The sequence below is a fragment of the Budorcas taxicolor genome, chromosome 2 (genome assembly GCF_023091745.1).
Source record: "Budorcas taxicolor isolate Tak-1 chromosome 2, Takin1.1, whole genome shotgun sequence".
Classification (NCBI taxonomy): Eukaryota; Metazoa; Chordata; class Mammalia; order Artiodactyla; family Bovidae; genus Budorcas; species Budorcas taxicolor.
In genome coordinates this window covers 151,958,049-151,973,369 of record NC_068911.1, presented here as the reverse complement: position 1 = coordinate 151,973,369, position 15,321 = coordinate 151,958,049, and the positions used below count along the sequence as shown (strand labels likewise).

The 15,321-nt window shown below is 56.9% G+C and overlaps 1 protein-coding gene and 1 non-coding gene across 6 annotated transcripts in view; one reads left to right on the top strand and one right to left on the bottom strand.

Moving 5' to 3' along the window:
* The window catches only part of SPEG (striated muscle enriched protein kinase), a 58,397-nt gene that overhangs the window by 35,545 nt on the left and 7,531 nt on the right, over positions 1-15,321 (bottom strand). Inside the window, exons 2-8 of one of the 5 annotated variants that reach the window (XM_052657584.1) lie at positions 14,684-14,726; positions 13,739-13,773; positions 13,085-13,174; positions 12,666-13,002; positions 8,546-9,846; positions 6,349-6,492; positions 5,791-5,973 (exon numbers count right to left, since the gene is read on the bottom strand). In XM_052657584.1, coding sequence (XP_052513544.1) covers positions 5,791-5,973; positions 6,349-6,492; positions 8,546-9,846; positions 12,666-13,002; positions 13,085-13,174; positions 13,739-13,773; positions 14,684-14,726 — 2,133 coding nt within the window. The remainder of the gene's footprint in view (positions 1-5,790; positions 5,974-6,348; positions 6,493-8,545; positions 9,847-12,665; positions 13,003-13,084; positions 13,175-13,738; positions 13,774-14,683; positions 14,727-15,321) is intronic. The other 4 variants (XM_052657601.1, XM_052657617.1, XM_052657609.1 and 1 more) reach the window with 4 other exon arrangements.
* Positions 4,901-4,973, top strand: TRNAC-ACA (transfer RNA cysteine (anticodon ACA)). The gene has a single exon. It is a non-coding gene; the product is annotated as a tRNA-Cys (tRNA).

The following is a 15,321-nucleotide window of genomic DNA, read 5'->3' as shown; positions in this document are numbered from 1 at the left end:
AGGCGCTGCCAGGAAGTGTCCCCACTTGGAGAAGGAGAAGGGCTGTGCTGAGAGTGTTTCTGTTTTGGCTTAAAATGGACCTGGAAGTGGAGAGAATTTCACGTGGTGGGCCTGACCTAGCCATGGAAGCGGTTAATTCCCTACTTGGGGCTGCCACACATTTAGATAAATTGCCACTAATGGTGGATGAAGCCCCCATTCTTTTTTTTTTTTCTTTTTTGGCCATACCACATGGCTTGTGGGATCTTAGTCCTCCGACCAGGGATTGAATCCAGGGCCTTCAGTGGTGAAAGCATGAAGTCCTAACCACTGGACACCCCCTCATTCTTCTGCCAGCTGTGTGTGATGACTCCCACTCTGGGATAGCAGCTTTTGTAGGCCAACTTGCTTCCAGTAGAGAGCAGGGTGGGGGTGAGCTGAGTCAGGTCAAGGGACCACATTGCTTTCTTAGATGCTGTCCAAACTGCCAGCAAAGATGGACAAAAGGGCCATGTGGCATTTCAAGGTCCCCTCCATGGGCAGCTGCTGCCTTCCCAAGGAAAAACCTGTGATTCTGCAGCAACAGGCCAAGACCAGGGGACAGAAGAAGCAGGGGGTTGCGGGGGGGGGGGGGGGGGTGGATGTTAGCACCATGATTTCTTCTTCCTCTCTTTTTACACTGATGACCTCCAATAAACCACTTCTTCCCTATTATGATAGTGTTGGTCCTATTGGTGGGACCAGAATGAGCTTTGTTAAGCCTTATCTTCTGGCCCAAATGTCCTTAGCCTAATCATTAGCCCCACAGAGCCTCACAAATCTTACCAAGGAAAGTAGCCCAGGAGTTACAAAGTGACCCTTGCTTTGTAGACGAGAACACGCCACCAGCTGGGGCCAAGGTCTCAGCTGGAAAATGCTAGAACCGTAGACTCAAATACAGAAGACCTGTGTGTGAGGGGAGGGCTGAAGGCAGCTGGATGGAGGCCTGGGTGCGTGAGTCCCCCACGTCTGCCCTCCTCCTGACCAGAGCCTGCAGCGGGGGTGAGCTGACCGCAGCCACCAGGCACGCAAAGCAGCATTACAGCCACGGGGAAGGTGGGGGCCAGAGAGGAAGCACAGAAACGTGCCCCCAGGCTGACCCGCCCACAGCGGGCAGGGACAGTCTCTGCCCCTGCCCTAGGAGCTCCGGGGCACAACTTTACCCTTGTGCCTCGAACCCTGACCCCTCTCGGGTAGCGGAAGAGGGGATGGTACAGTACAGCGATTAGGAGGACAAGCTTGGGAGACCCAGGAACAGGGCTTCAAACCATGATCTGGCCTCCAGCGGCCTCTGCTCCTAGAGCTGAGCACCCAACAGGGTAGCCACCAGCTGCTTGAGACAATTTCAGTGCACTTTAACTAAAATGAAATACAACAAAAGAGTCAGCTCTTCGGTCACACTGGCCACCTTTCATGTCCTCAGCAGCCACCTATAGTTAGTGGCTACCCTATTAGGGCAAGTAAGAACGTTTCTATCATCACAGGAAGTTCTATGATCAGTGATGCTCTGGAGCAATTTGCTAAAGCTTCCCAAGTCTCCACTTCCTTATCTGTAACATGGTCATGACAAACTTAGACAGTGTGCTGAAAAGCAGAGACATTACTCTGCTGACAAAGGTCAATATATAGTCAAGACTATGGTCTTCCCAACTCACATTAAGAGTTGGACTGTAGAGAAGGCAGAGAGCTGAAGAACAGATACCTTCAAACTATGGTCCTGGAGAAGACTCCTGAGAGTCCCTTGGACAGCAAGGAGATCTAATCAGTCAATCTTAAGGGTAATCAAGCCTGCACTCATTGAAAGGATTGATGCTGAAGTTGAAACTCCAGTATTTTGGTCATTTAATGTGAACAGCTGACTCACTGGAAAAGTCCCTGATGCTGGGAAAGATTGCACGCAGAAGGAGAAGAGGGTGTCAGAGGATGAGATGGCTGGATGGTATCACTGATGCAATGGACTTGAACTTGGGCAAACTTTGGGAGATGGTGAAAGACAGAGAGGCTTGGCGTGCTGCAGTCCATGGGGTTGCAAAGAGTGGGACATGACTGGGCGACTGAACAACAACAACAGCAGGAGCATAATAATAAAGCCTACCTCCCAGGGTGGGATTTCATATGAGAACCCAATCAACACAAGACCTGATCACATAAAAAGCAGAGACATCACGTTGCCGACAAAGGTCTGTATAGTCAAAGCTATGGTTTTTTCAGTAGTCATGTGTGGATGTGAGAGCTGGACCATAAACAAGGCTGAGCACCGAAGAATTGATGCTTTCAAACTGTGGTGCTGGAAAAGACTCCTGAAGAGTCCCTTGCACAGCAAGGAGATTCAACCAGTCAATCCTAAAGGAAATCAACCCTGAATATTCATTGGAAGGATTGAAGCTGAAGCTCCAATCCTCTGGCCACCTGATTCAAAGAGCCAACTCATTGGAAAAAGACTCTGATGCTGGGAAAGATTGAGGGCAGGAGGAGAAGAGGGTGACAGAGAATGAGATGGTTGCATGGCATCACCAACTCAATGGACATGAGTTTGAGCAAACTCCGGGAGACAGTGAAGGACAGGGAAGCCTGGCATGCTGCAGTCTATGGGGTTGCAAACAGTCGGCTACAGCTCACTGACTGAACAACAATAACATGTTACCGTATTCTGCCATCCATGCTAAGTTTTTTTGTTTCATGGGTGAGTATTTCCATCGCTTTAAATCACCTGTTGCTTCTAGCATTCTGAAGCAGATTACAGATGCTCAATAAAGGCTGCTGCCCTTGTGCTAACTCTGTCACTTTACCCTTTCATCATCCAGTCTAAAGCGGCAATGTTACTCCCTGAAATGTTCCTCTCCAAGGGGTGCATGTGGTGGGATGCAGCTCAAGTGAAGGGAGAAATGTGAAAGGGTTTGGAAAAAAGTATCTGACACTCTCCAAAGACAAGAAGCTGCTCAGAGACATGAAGCACTTGGCACCCAGTTGGTGCTCAGTAAATGTGTGTGTGATGGATGCAGGCAGCACTGAGAATGCTTAGCTTCGGTTAGGCACACCTCCCACACACGCCCACCGCTCACCCCAACACACACATTCACCCCTTGGGAGCATGACTGGGTCTCTACAGAGTTATCCAGCAGGGAGGGGCGGGTGGGGAGGGAACCAGGGTTGGGGTGGGGTTGCAAAGGCAGCCCTACAAATCCAGCACCCATGGAACTCTATTCTTCAGTTACCCCTGTTCCCGAAGTTCCCAGCCCGGAACTGAGATCTGTTGGATCTCAAAAGTTTGTCCTGTTGCGGGGAGGAACCCCAAGAGGGCACTGGGCAGCCACCCCTGGTTACCAAGTGGGGCCAAAGGAGCAAGAAAGGAAGATGGTTCCAAGAGGCCTCTTCCTAAAAGACACCATACCCTCCCTCCTTCAACCCACTCCCACCCCACCCACAGCCACACTGCCTGACACCCTTCCCTTGCCCCACCCCCTCAATCCCCACAGACTCCAGGCCTGGGACCCCCTCCCTTGCCAAATGTATGTGCCACTCACAGGTTCCGCCCATTCCTGCTGCTCTCTAGGTCCACTGGCCCCCGTCCAGCTGCTCTGGACCAAACAGCGCCTTGTAGGGTAAGAAAATCTGCTTTCTCCACAACAGCCGCGTCTAGACTCACGTGCTTGTCCCTCAAGCCCTGGGGCCCTCCAGCCAGCCTGGCTTATGAGAACTGCTCTGTGGCCACAGTGCCTGGTGCGGCTGACTAATGTGATGAAGCTTTCTGGCTCCCCAGGCTGGAGGAGGCACAGAGACGCTGTGGCAGGCTGAAGATCCAGGGACTGGGAAATACAGAGGGGCTGTGGGTCGCAGGCCTGGGGAGGGCGGGGAAGGAGTCCCCAAGGCCCAGACAGGCTGAAGGAAGGGCAGAAAAGGAAGAGGCAGTTTTCTGGGAGCCTCCTGGCAACCCATGCTCCTGTGCTCAACATCACCCCTTAATAATGCTAACAACTAACATTTGTCTACAGCTTTACAGTTCATAAAGCTTGTTCACACATTTGCTTTCATTCGTGAGGATGGTATAATTATCTCTGGCTTACAAATGAGGAAACTAAAGTACAGGGAGGTTCCGTGTGGCGAACATAGAACTCCCAGTCAAGTGCTGACAGTTGCCTTGCCCCAAGCCTCCTTCCCAACCTTAAAAGGCTTTCAAATGGCCCTGAGCCAGTACTGGGGTAAACCTGCCCCCGCCCCCCCCAACCACCACCACACACATACAACCCTCGGCCAAATCTCAGCCCAAGCCAGGTATTGACCGGAATCCTGGAGCCAGGCCTGGGCCCCTGAAGAGGAGCGGGGAGCTGAGTCAGAAGCCAGATCCCGGAGGTGATGGAAGGACGGAAGCATGCAGTGGAGGGATGGGTATGATTCAGCGCGGTGGGAGGGGCGAGCAGAAGAATACCTAACACGTGGGCTCCTGGGAGGGGGATGTAGGCTAAGGAACAGGCAGACCTGCAGGCCTGCAAAGCCAGACAGGTGCAAAGGACCAAAGGACCTAATGCAGGACTGGGACTCAGGTCAGACATTGCCAAGAACTCCCTAATCTCTTTGATCGTGAAGGTGCTGAGGACCCAGGACCACAGCACAGTGGGCTCTGTAATCTTGTCTCCGGCAGCACTGAGTGAAAGTAAAGGACAGAACAAGGCGTACTATTCCCTGTCCAGGCACGCCTAGCCCCTCCCCCTGCCCGCCTAATTCCCAGGCTCCTTCAGGGCTCTGATGTCTCTCAGTCCAGGATCTCACAACACCACAGTCCGCTTGGCCAGTCTAGGGACCAGGTTCATCTACTCTGCACTGTCCTCTATCCCAGGTCTGCTGACCTAGGTTGATTACCCAGTGGTAATTTCCTTAATGAACTTCCCTGGTGGCTCAGATGGTAAAGCGTCTGCCTACAATGCAGGAGACCCAGGTTCGATCCCTGGGTCAGGAAGATCTCCTGGAGAAGGAAATGGCAACCCACTCTAGTATCCTTGCCTGGAAAATCCCACGGACGAAGGAGCCTGGTAGGCTACAGCCCACGTGCGACTTTTCCTTTTGAAACACCCCCTACCCTCTCTCACCTCCCCACCCCACCACTGCCCAGGGCCAGCACTTTGTCAGCCCAGCAACCTGAATGACTTGAACCGGCCATGCACACCAACACCAGTCCTCAACCTGAAAGAAACCGGGCTCAAATCCAAAGGAAGTAGTCTGACACCAAGAAAGGACTTTCATAAAAATAGAAAATGAAGCAGCCTCAGCTACGTCCCAGGAGGTACTCTCAGATGCATCTTCTTTCGGGCTCTGGGTTCAACTGAAGGAGCAAGGGAGCAGGGGAAAGTTGTGGCACTTAAAAGCATCTGTTTTTATAGGAGGTGGGAATAGGGGTGACCATTCTAGAGAGGAAATGACCTCAGAAGACTCCTGATGGCTTTTAAACCCTTTAAGGTGGGAGATTCTTTATCTCTGAGACTCAAGGATAATTTGCTTTCCCCACAGAACCTGGTTCAGGGAAATGCCATGGGAGGAGGGCATTTAGAGGATGTCGAAAGACACACTTCAATGACTTCATGAATTGGCCTCTCTGGCACGTGCCTTGGGAATTTGGCCACTGCCTTGGGGCCAAAGCCATTTAAAATGCTTGCACTAGAGCAGCCAACACAGGAGAATGGACTAGAATGCACACTGCTTGAAAGCCCAAGCACCAGGCTAGGAGTGGGAAGGGTCACTGCTCACCCCGCCCAGCCCCGGGGCCCGCGGGCTCCCTACCAGGTCTCACAGCCAGCGTGGCAGCGCAGCGGGCCTGGCCCAGCTCGTTGGTGGCAGTGGCTGCATAGCTCCCGGTATCGGCAGCCCGGGCCTCCCGGAGCAGCAGGGTGTGCCGCTCGCCTTCTGCCCGGATGAGAAGGCGGCCATCACTGCGCAGCGGGGACCCATCCTTCTGCCAGGACACTGTGGGGAAGCAGCGGGGTGACCAGGTTGTCCTTGCCCACAGGGACCCACTGGGGCCAATCTCCCCCCACCCCACCCCATACAGGGCCCACAGCACTCCTCTCCCCACCCCAGGGAATCCCGAGGACTGGCCCCTCAGTCACAAAAGTCCAGGCCCACCTTCCCCTCTCTCAAGGGACTGTGACCCCCTAGCACACACAGACACACACATACATGACACAGCAGTCCGGCTAGCCCCAGGGAATGGATGATCTCCCCGCCTGCTCCCCGTACCCCCTCCCTCCCCTTCCCCCCAAGGACTGGGGTGGGAGGCAGGGAAGGGAGAATCTCCCCTCCTTCTCTCAGTCTTAGCCTGACCCCAGGCCTAGAGCTCACCTTGGGGCGGGGGGTTGGCGGTGACAATACACTTGAGCAGCACATCCACCCCTGGGGCCACCACTGCATTTTGCAGGGGGATCTCAAACACAGGGGCCTCCAGGGGCTCTTCTCCAGCAGACACGTAGGAGTCATCCGAAGACTCTGCAGGACACATGGGCGAGAGGGCAAGGGGACATGTCCCTGTGGGAATGACTCGGGGGGAGAGGGGGCAAACCCAGGGAGCGGGCCTTCTGGAAGGCAAGAGTTGGAGAGCAAAGGGTCTCTCTCCTGAACCTCCTGAGACAGGGAAGAAAGGAAAACAGAAGGGAGTTCTCAAACAGAACAGGGTGGCGGGACTCTATGGTGGTTTGGCTGCTTAATTTTAGCCACAGTTAGGAGGCTGGCTTCTGGAGGAAGACAGGGCCTGTGCTGTGTGTGTCTTTACACAAATCAGTCATCGGCGATCATAGATCAGGCCCTGTGCAAGGCGCTCTGAGGAGGACACGACTTCAGAAGCTTCCAAACAGAGAATAAGCCAATAGCAACCCAAGACCTAAGCAATGCTAGTGTGACAGGGCAATATGTGGTAAACTGTCAAACTAGTGATGCCACTGGATTAAAAAAAGGGAGCAGCAGGGGCTTCTGGTACCCATGAGAGACCTCATGAAGATCAGCTTTGATTGTGTCCATTCACCAAACAGTAGCACTGTACTTAGTTACTCTGTATGGGTACCAGCGACACAATAGGAAACAAGAGGCAGTCCCTGCTTATAGGAAGACACCATACACACACAGGAAGAGAGCTCGTACACATGAAGAGACCATAAAACTCCACGGCCGTGACTCTCTCTGGGTGTTTTCTAATTCTGACATTCTATATGCTAGATAACGGGCTTCCCAGGTGGCGATGGTGGTAAAGAACCCGCATTGGCAGGAGAACTAAAAGATATCGGCTCAGTCCCTGGGTTGGGAAGATTTCCTGGAGAAGAACACGGCAACCCACTCCAGTATTCTTGCCTGTAAAATTCCATGGACAGAGAAGCCTGGGCAGGCTACAATCCATGGGATCGCAAAGAGTTGGACACGACTAAAGTGACTGAACACAGCACATGAGCCAGATAATGCAGTGTCTGTAGCCAAAAGAGCCATGGAGATCTCAGTTATGCTGTTTTCTAGCTACAAAACCTTGGACAAATTAGATAATCTCTGTGCCTCAGTTTTATCTGTTAAATGGAGCTGATAAATAGCACCCAACATCCTATAGAACTGGCATATAGATTAAAATACAGTAATACACCCAGTTAACACAACGCCTGGAACATGGCTGTGGATGCTCGATAATGTGGCTAGTAGGATGATGAACAGGTGCCTAATCATCTCTAAAGATCTTGAGACAATAATACTAAAATGAAGAATAATGTGATGCAAAAAAGGGGGAGGAATGGTAAGTGCACTGCAAGAGACACCAACAATGTGTCCTAAGAGCAGGGGGTTGACATATCTGGCCTGGAAAAACAGCAGAGGCAGGAGAGAGTTGAGGATGGCTTCCTCAGTCTCGCACCAGAAGTGGCCCCAAGTTGATGTTCAGTTGAGCAGAGTTAGGGGTAGAGGCATTTGGGGTACTGGCCACCATCCACAGGAGTGTGAGACAACACACTGGTTGGCATGTGATCACAGTCAGCTCAGCCACGCAGGGACTCAAAAGATAGGAGAGATGAGGCTAGAAGGGAGTCTGGGTGAGATCTTAGTAGCCGTGATTGGTCAGGTGATGTATGGGGATAAGAAGATCAATGCTGAGAACTGGCTGGCCCTAAGCTCAACAGTAAGAGGGACATGACCAATAATTTATTGAGATGGAATTTGGTCTCTTCCCCCACAGACCAGTGGGGGTGTGGAGGGTTTCCCCCCACCATTAAATCCTTGACCCAACAGCCCAGCAGGCCACTAAATCCAAGGGACGTTATAGAAGGCATTGGGCATGGGATCTCTGCCCCCAGCTCCGCTCCGCCCAGTCTCCATCAAAACATTCTCACACTCTCACCATCGGACAGGTCATATACAAGGGGCTTTCAACAATCCTTCACTCAAACTGGAACCTGGGACCATGCATTTCCTCTAAAACCGCACCCTCGCAAATGCCTAGCAGTCTCGCTCTTTCCGGACATGCTCCCACCCAGGTCTCACTCAGCACCGTCTACCCTCCCCGAGTTCTTACCGAGCTCAGGCGAGGTGGGCCGCGCCCGGCGACCTCTGCCCTGGCTGCGGGCCCCTCGGCGGTCCCAGGCCCCCCAAGGACCGTCCTCCTCCGGCCCTCTGCGCAGCCTCTTCTCGGCCTCGGGCCCCGCCCTGTTCTTCTCCAAGGTCTGGGGCACAGCAGCGCCCTCCTGGCCCGGCGTGGCCCAGGGCAGGAAGCGCACGGCCTGCGGCGGGGGCTCCCGCTTCCGACCCGGGGGAGCTTTCGTCCTGGTTTCGGGGGGCTCGGAGGTGGGGGGCGGCACTGGGCTCCGGCACTCCTGGATGGCTCTGCTCCGGGTCAGCGGGAACTGGTCCCGGCGCCTAACCTCCTGCTGCGGGCCTTCCCCCGGCTCGGTCCTGCCCGCCGGCCCACGGCCCCGGGGCCTCCCTGGCTCATCCCCGGGCTTTTCCGCGACGCTCGCAGGGGGCGGCTGGGCGGCGGCGGGGCTCAAGGCCCGCGGGGTCTTGGGGGTGGAGGGCTGGGAGAAGAGGGGCGGCTCGCCGGGCTCTCGGGGGGACGGGGCGCGCTGCAGCGTGGCGCGCAGGGACTCGTGAGAGCGCACCAGCTCCTCCCGCGACGTGGAGCGGCGGATGCGGCCCAGCTCCTGGGCGAAGCGCAGCTCGAGGTCGGACGCCGGGCTGCGCTGACGCGTGCGCTCGTCCAGCGAGGCCGCCTTCTGCTGGAATAGGCGGCGCCGCTCAGCCACGCTGCCCGCCGGCGCCCGCAGCTCCTCCTGCGAGGCCCTGGGCGTGCCCCACGGCCCGCCGCCCTCGGACTTGGGCTGCTCCAGCGAACGGGCCTTGCGCAGGGGAACCCAGGGCCGCAGGGGCGCCGGCGGCGAGTCGCTGCGCTCCAGGCTGCGCCGGCGCTCCTCGAAGAACTGCAGCTTGTCCAGGATGCGGGAGCCAGCGCGCACCAGCCTCGGGGAGCGGCCCAGCGCCGACTGGCGGCCCGAGGCCTCGCTCAGGGGCGTCTGAGGCCGGGACTCCGCCGTGCCCGCTAGCGAGGGCCCGGACGACTTGGACTTTTTCCCTCGCTTCTCTTCGGCGGTGGCGTCCTCGGGCAGCACCGGCTCCCGAGAGCGCCGGTGGGGCGGCGTAGGGGTGGCCAGGGGCTGGCCGCCGGTTCCCGGGGGGGGCCGCTTACCCACCCGAGGGGACGGTGGGGGCAGCAGCGCGGATTTGGAGGGGGGCGGCAGGGCTGGGCGACGAGGGGCTTCGCTGGCGGGCTGAGGCTGAAGGTCAGGCTCCTCCTTGTGCAGTCCGCTCTGAGGGACACTGCTGCGGGACCAAGACAAAGAGGGGCAGGAGATTCAGGGGGCCTCCCCTTCCAGGCCTTCGGGTCGTGACAGGCAGGAATTGGGCGGTGGGCATGCTGGGAAGGCTTGGGGGTGACATCGGCCAGCCCCTCCTCCGCCCCCCCCCCCACCCCCCAAGAGGAACGCACAGCCATAGCAGGTGCTGGGGAGAGGCTGGCGGCTCTGGCCCCGGAAGATTGGGCTGGTGGCTGGGTCCAAGAACAGACTCAGTCCCAGGGGCTCTAGCCAGCCCCCTCTCCCCAGCCCCAGAAGCTGGGAAACAGCAGAAACAGAAACTAAGTGGGGGGGGGGGGGGGGGGGAAGGATGAGGCTGAAGACCCAAAAGATGAAGTGGGCAGGGAAGGCGGGAGGGCGGGATGGGGCGGGGCCCTCTCAGGAATTCAGCCTCCCACTCATTCCTGCCCCCAGCTGGCCCCCACAGCCCTGCCCTTCCTCAGCAGGGCATACCCCTTCACTGTGCCCCGGGAAGAACAGGCACACGCCTTCCAGGAGCAATGCCAACATCCCCGGGATTGCCTAGCACCTCCTCAGACCTGAGCCCCCACCAGTGCTGACAGCAGGTGACAGCTGAGGTCCCTGGAGCAGGAGACAAGGGTACCCAGGTTCCCGTGCCTTTGATTAATCTGCCCCCGGTACAAGGCCTTTGACTTTGTCCTGCCCCTGGGAAAGTTACCTTGAGTCCTTGGAAACCACCCCCTGAGAAACACAGAAGCTCCCCAAAGGGGTATGCTCAGGAATAACTCAGCTCCAAAATAACTACTGCGTGGGCCTGAACAGTGGGTGTGGGAGAAGAGGAGGAAGGAAGGAGCTGGGCAGCCCCAGACTGCCCCTCTCACCTTCAGAGCTTTGATGCCCAAGAGCTGGGCCTCAGTTTCCCCCATCTGGACTCTTGGGGGCACACCGAACATAAGAGATTAGCAAGAAAAGGAATCGGAGATATTAACATCCTACCTAACACATTAGAGAGAGCTTAATAAAAACTTATGAAATGGCTCATTGAGTACTTATTGTGTATCAGGCATGTAGTGAATGCTTAAAATGCATTGAGTCATTTAATCCTCACAACAATCCTTTTCGACAAGGACTGTTATTATCTCCGTTTACAGATGAAGAAACTGGTTTAGAGAGGTGAGGTGCCTTACCAAGGTAACACAGCTAGGAAATAGCTGGTGCTAGATTGAAACCCCAGTAGTCTGGCTTAAAAGGCCTTGTTCCCTCCAAAATGTCTGGGATTCTGGGGGCACAGAGAGGGGAGAAATTGTATGGTATTGGCCATGAGCATAAATTCTCCAGTGCCTGAGTGTCAGGCTACCTGGGTCAGCCACCTACACAGCAAACCTCACCTCCAACAGGGTGTGGGGTGGGGGTGGGGGGCATGCAATCTAGAGTGCCCTAGGGAGAAAAACCTCAACCAGCCACCTGCAGGGAGGCAGAGTCTACTCTGGGGGAGGGACAGCAGAGTCCCTGAGGAATGGCCTGTGGGAACTGGGTGAGGCAGGGAGAGAAATTGGGGACAGCAGAGGAGATCTCTTGCTGGCAGTTTCAAGCTCCAGGCCAGCTTGTGTACCACAGACATCACTAAGGAAATGGGTTCCTCGGAAGTTGCCATAGCAACTCCAGGCTCCGGCTGGGGCCTGGCAAAGAAAGGCAGGGAAGGAAAAGGCAAGTCCAGGGCATGGGAGCACCTGGTTAATGCCAGTCAGATAAAGCAAGGGCGCCTCCTCTGCACCTGCCCCCAGACCTCTTCCCTGTGTACCACCAGCCACCTCAGCCACCCGCAAAAAGGCCTCCCCCCATCAGGCCCTTTCTTTCTCTTCCAGGATGGTACCTCCCTGACACACACCATACCCATCACAAATCAGGCCCCCCTCAGCTCCCCAAATGCCCCCTGATAACCTCTCTCATCAGCCACTCCCCTCTTCTACCATAGCACTCCCTTCTGCATCTGCCAGTCCCACATCTCCAAAACCCAAAACCAGCTCCAACACCTCACTCCAAGACCTCCGCTCCTCACCATAGCCTCCCAGGACCACCTTCAACCCCACCCTGAGGTGTCTCCCATGTGGGGTCCTCACATGCCCCCACCTCCATCACTCCGAGCCCTCTGCCTCCAGCCTAGCCCCCCCAACCCCCAATCTCCATCCCACCCTGCCCCAGCCCCCTGCCACCCACACACTTCACAGCCCCCTGCTCTCCCAGGCCCCTGGCCCCAACAACCCCCTGACCACCTCGCTCTCTTCTGTCTCCTGGCTGTGCTCTCGCTCGCTCCCTCCTGCTCTCCCGGGAGCTGCCGTGCAGAAAGGTTCCGTTCCTCCCAGAAAAAGGCCCACATGGGAACAGGAATGTGCAGAGATGAAAAGGCAGCAGCTGCTGAGACAGCAGGCACGGAGGGGGCCCCTGAGGGGGGGGGAGTGGGGATCCTGGGGACAACTGGAGCCTGAATGGGTGAGGCGGGAGAGGGCCCCCGGGAGAGTGGAGATCTTGCAGGAGACAAGGAAGGGAGAGAGGGGTTCACGAGACCATGGAGATGGCACAGTGAGCCAGGACAGGTGGGAGCAGGAGCATGTGGGTGGTGATGGAATAGGAGGAGGACGGAGCCGTGTAGGAAGACAGAGTGGGCAGCTGGGGCCAGGAGAGGAAGCAATGGGGGGTTGGAGAAGTGCACAGAGGGATGGATGGTGCAGGGGACGTGGGGTGTGGAGGCTAATGGATGGTGAGGGGCAGTGCGAGGCGGCATGGTGAGGTGGGACAGTGAAGGGCCCAGGTAAGGCCGTTACTTACACGTGGATCGAGAGCGCCCGTCCTCTGTACAGGCTGAATGCGCTGCCGTACAGGTCACTGGCCACCGAAAGGCTATCCTCTGACCCCCAGCTTGCGCCCACCAGATTAGCTCGAGACGCCCGTACCAGCGGCTCCACCCCCAGGTGCCGTGGCCTGGCCCCGGTCGCCTGTGCTTGCCTTGGGCTGCCCGGGAGGCGGCGGGTGCCAGCCCTGCTGCCCGCTTCCTGCTCCAGGACCGTCTGCCCGCTGCCCCACCAGCTCACTTGCTCCTCTGAGGTGCCTGTCACGGAGGTCGGGGGTGTGTCCAGGGAGGTGCCCACCAGGGTATCAGAGCCCCCTAGAGAGAGGAACACAGTGAAGCCAGGCATCTTTGAAGGGAAGGCCACCTGCTGGCTCTGTGTACACCCCAGAGAGCTCACCCGTGGGGGTGCTGAAGGCCCCATCATCCCGAAGCTCCAGGCGCTGGGTCCCCTGCCCGTCGCTGATGTCATCCTCGCCCGTCTCCGAGTCTGGAGGAGAAGGGGTCTGTGTGGGCAGGGCTCTCCTCCCCCTGACTCCGACTCTTCCCTCCTGCCTCCCCCACAGCAGGCTCCACATCGCCATCAGAAGGACTTCCATTATCTATCCTTTCTCCCTTTTAGCTCCCCACATCCCGCTGCCCATCCTGGTAGCCTCGGGGTCAACCCTCTCATGCCGGTCCTCTGGCTCCTCACCCCTGCCTCCGTGGTAGTGCCCTCAAAGCTACCTGCAGTCCCCCCACCCGGCCACTTGATGGACTGCAGGGCTGTAGCCCCTCCCCCTCCTCTCCGTCAGTGATAAGTTCCCGCACAGCCCCCCAAATAACAAGATCCTAGGTTTCAAGGTTCTAAAGTCTGGGTTCTGGTACCCAGGAACAAAGGGGAGTCACCTCAGAGTCGTACTGTCAGGGCACTCAACCAACCGCAGGGCCAGCCTGTCCTCCACCCCAAACCAGCCGGAACACATCAGGGTGCAGCTGAGGCAGGGTGAGGAGAGGCCGGGTTTGGGCAGGGAAGCAGGGGAGTGGAGGGCAAGGGCAGGAGCCAGTTTCCTACCGTAACTTTGCTTTCTGCAGGAGCGGAAAACTTCGCTTCCATAGGAGCAGCAGGAGAGAGACATGGACAGACTGTTATCAGAGCGTTTGTGGGGTAGGGCATGGTGGGCAGGCAGGACAGAGGGGCCATCAGGGTACCCGATGCCCAAAGATGCCCTGTAGGGATGGGAGTCAGGGGAGGGAGACACCTAGCGTGAGCAAAGCCTCTCTCATTCACTAACTGCCTGCCGGCCCCAGTGGGCCCAGTACTGGGGAGCCAGTGTGCTTTGGGGGATTCTTCCAATGACTCCAGTGATTCTGCACCCTTCGCATTTTCACTCGTGCTCCCACTGGCCACACACACACACACACGTACACACACATACACCCACTTGCACTCAGCCCAGCCGCAGACCCAGGCCCCCCATTAGGGGTCAGGCCCATCTTCTGGTACAGTATCTGCATTGTGCTTTGACCTCTCAAAAGAACCTCTCCATCTATTTGGCATCATGACATGACCTGCACCTTCTTCCCAAACCCTCTCTGCTACTGCTGAATGGTCCTCAAAAATGTGGTCAGGCTAGGAGCAAAGTTTCTTGGGCATGTTTCTTTTAACTTTCCCAGATTCTATCAGGTTCTGTGCCTCAGTTTACCCCTGAGTGCCATGACAAGCAGGAGCCACGTGCTGGTTGTAGAAGCATGGCACTTAACTCATCCCCACCTGGCCCACAGATGAAGAATAATAAGTCTGGGACCCATGAGGGGGTGTGCCAGCTAACCCCCACCCCTATTGCTAGGTCCTTTCTCAGCTGTAAGGGGCTTTCTTGGGTGGGTGGGTGGGTGGGTGGGGGAATCTGGGGGTCCTGTATCTCATGGGCCGTCTTCAGGCCTGAGTGCCTCATGAAGGGACATGGACCAAGAGGAGGAGTGTGCACGGGCTAGAGCAGGCAGCTCACGGTCCACGCACCATGGGTGAGTCGGCCAAAGGCCCGGCGGGAGTGGCCGGTTTTCTGAAAGAGAAAAGCCAGAATGAGGAGTTGAGGGGAAGGTTCGCTCCTGATGCTCCGACCTCCCTATACCTCTCGTCCAAACCTCTGTATCAATCAGAAACTTGGCCCAGGGGCCATTGGGGGCAGGGGAAGTGGAAGAGACCCCGGCAGCTAGCTTCCTCTAAAGGGAATAAATATCTCCAGTTTTCCTTGCTTGTCAGCCCTCCCCCTGGAGCTCCCGCGAGGCTCTGGGGAGGAGCTGGGGAGGAAGAAGGGTGGACTAAGGGTCAAACGCTGGTCAGAGGACTGGGGACCTGAGCGACACTCCCAGAGATAGAGAGGCTGACTGATGTGAAGGAAGAAATTTGGGGGGGCATGCTTGGATGACTGGGAGATGGAAGGACAAGGACACAGATTCCTGCTGGGGGCAGGGGGGGGAACAGACGCCTCAGATAGGTGTCAAGAGGGCAGGAGGGTGTTGCGGGGGCAGAGGGCAAGGTCCCCCCCAAAGGACGGGAGCCTCAGGAAAGCAAGAAGGAGGCCTGGGTCCACGGAGGACAGGGCAGGGCTAGTGGAATGCACTGAGCTCAGCGCGGATCCCTGCGCCGTGGCTTCC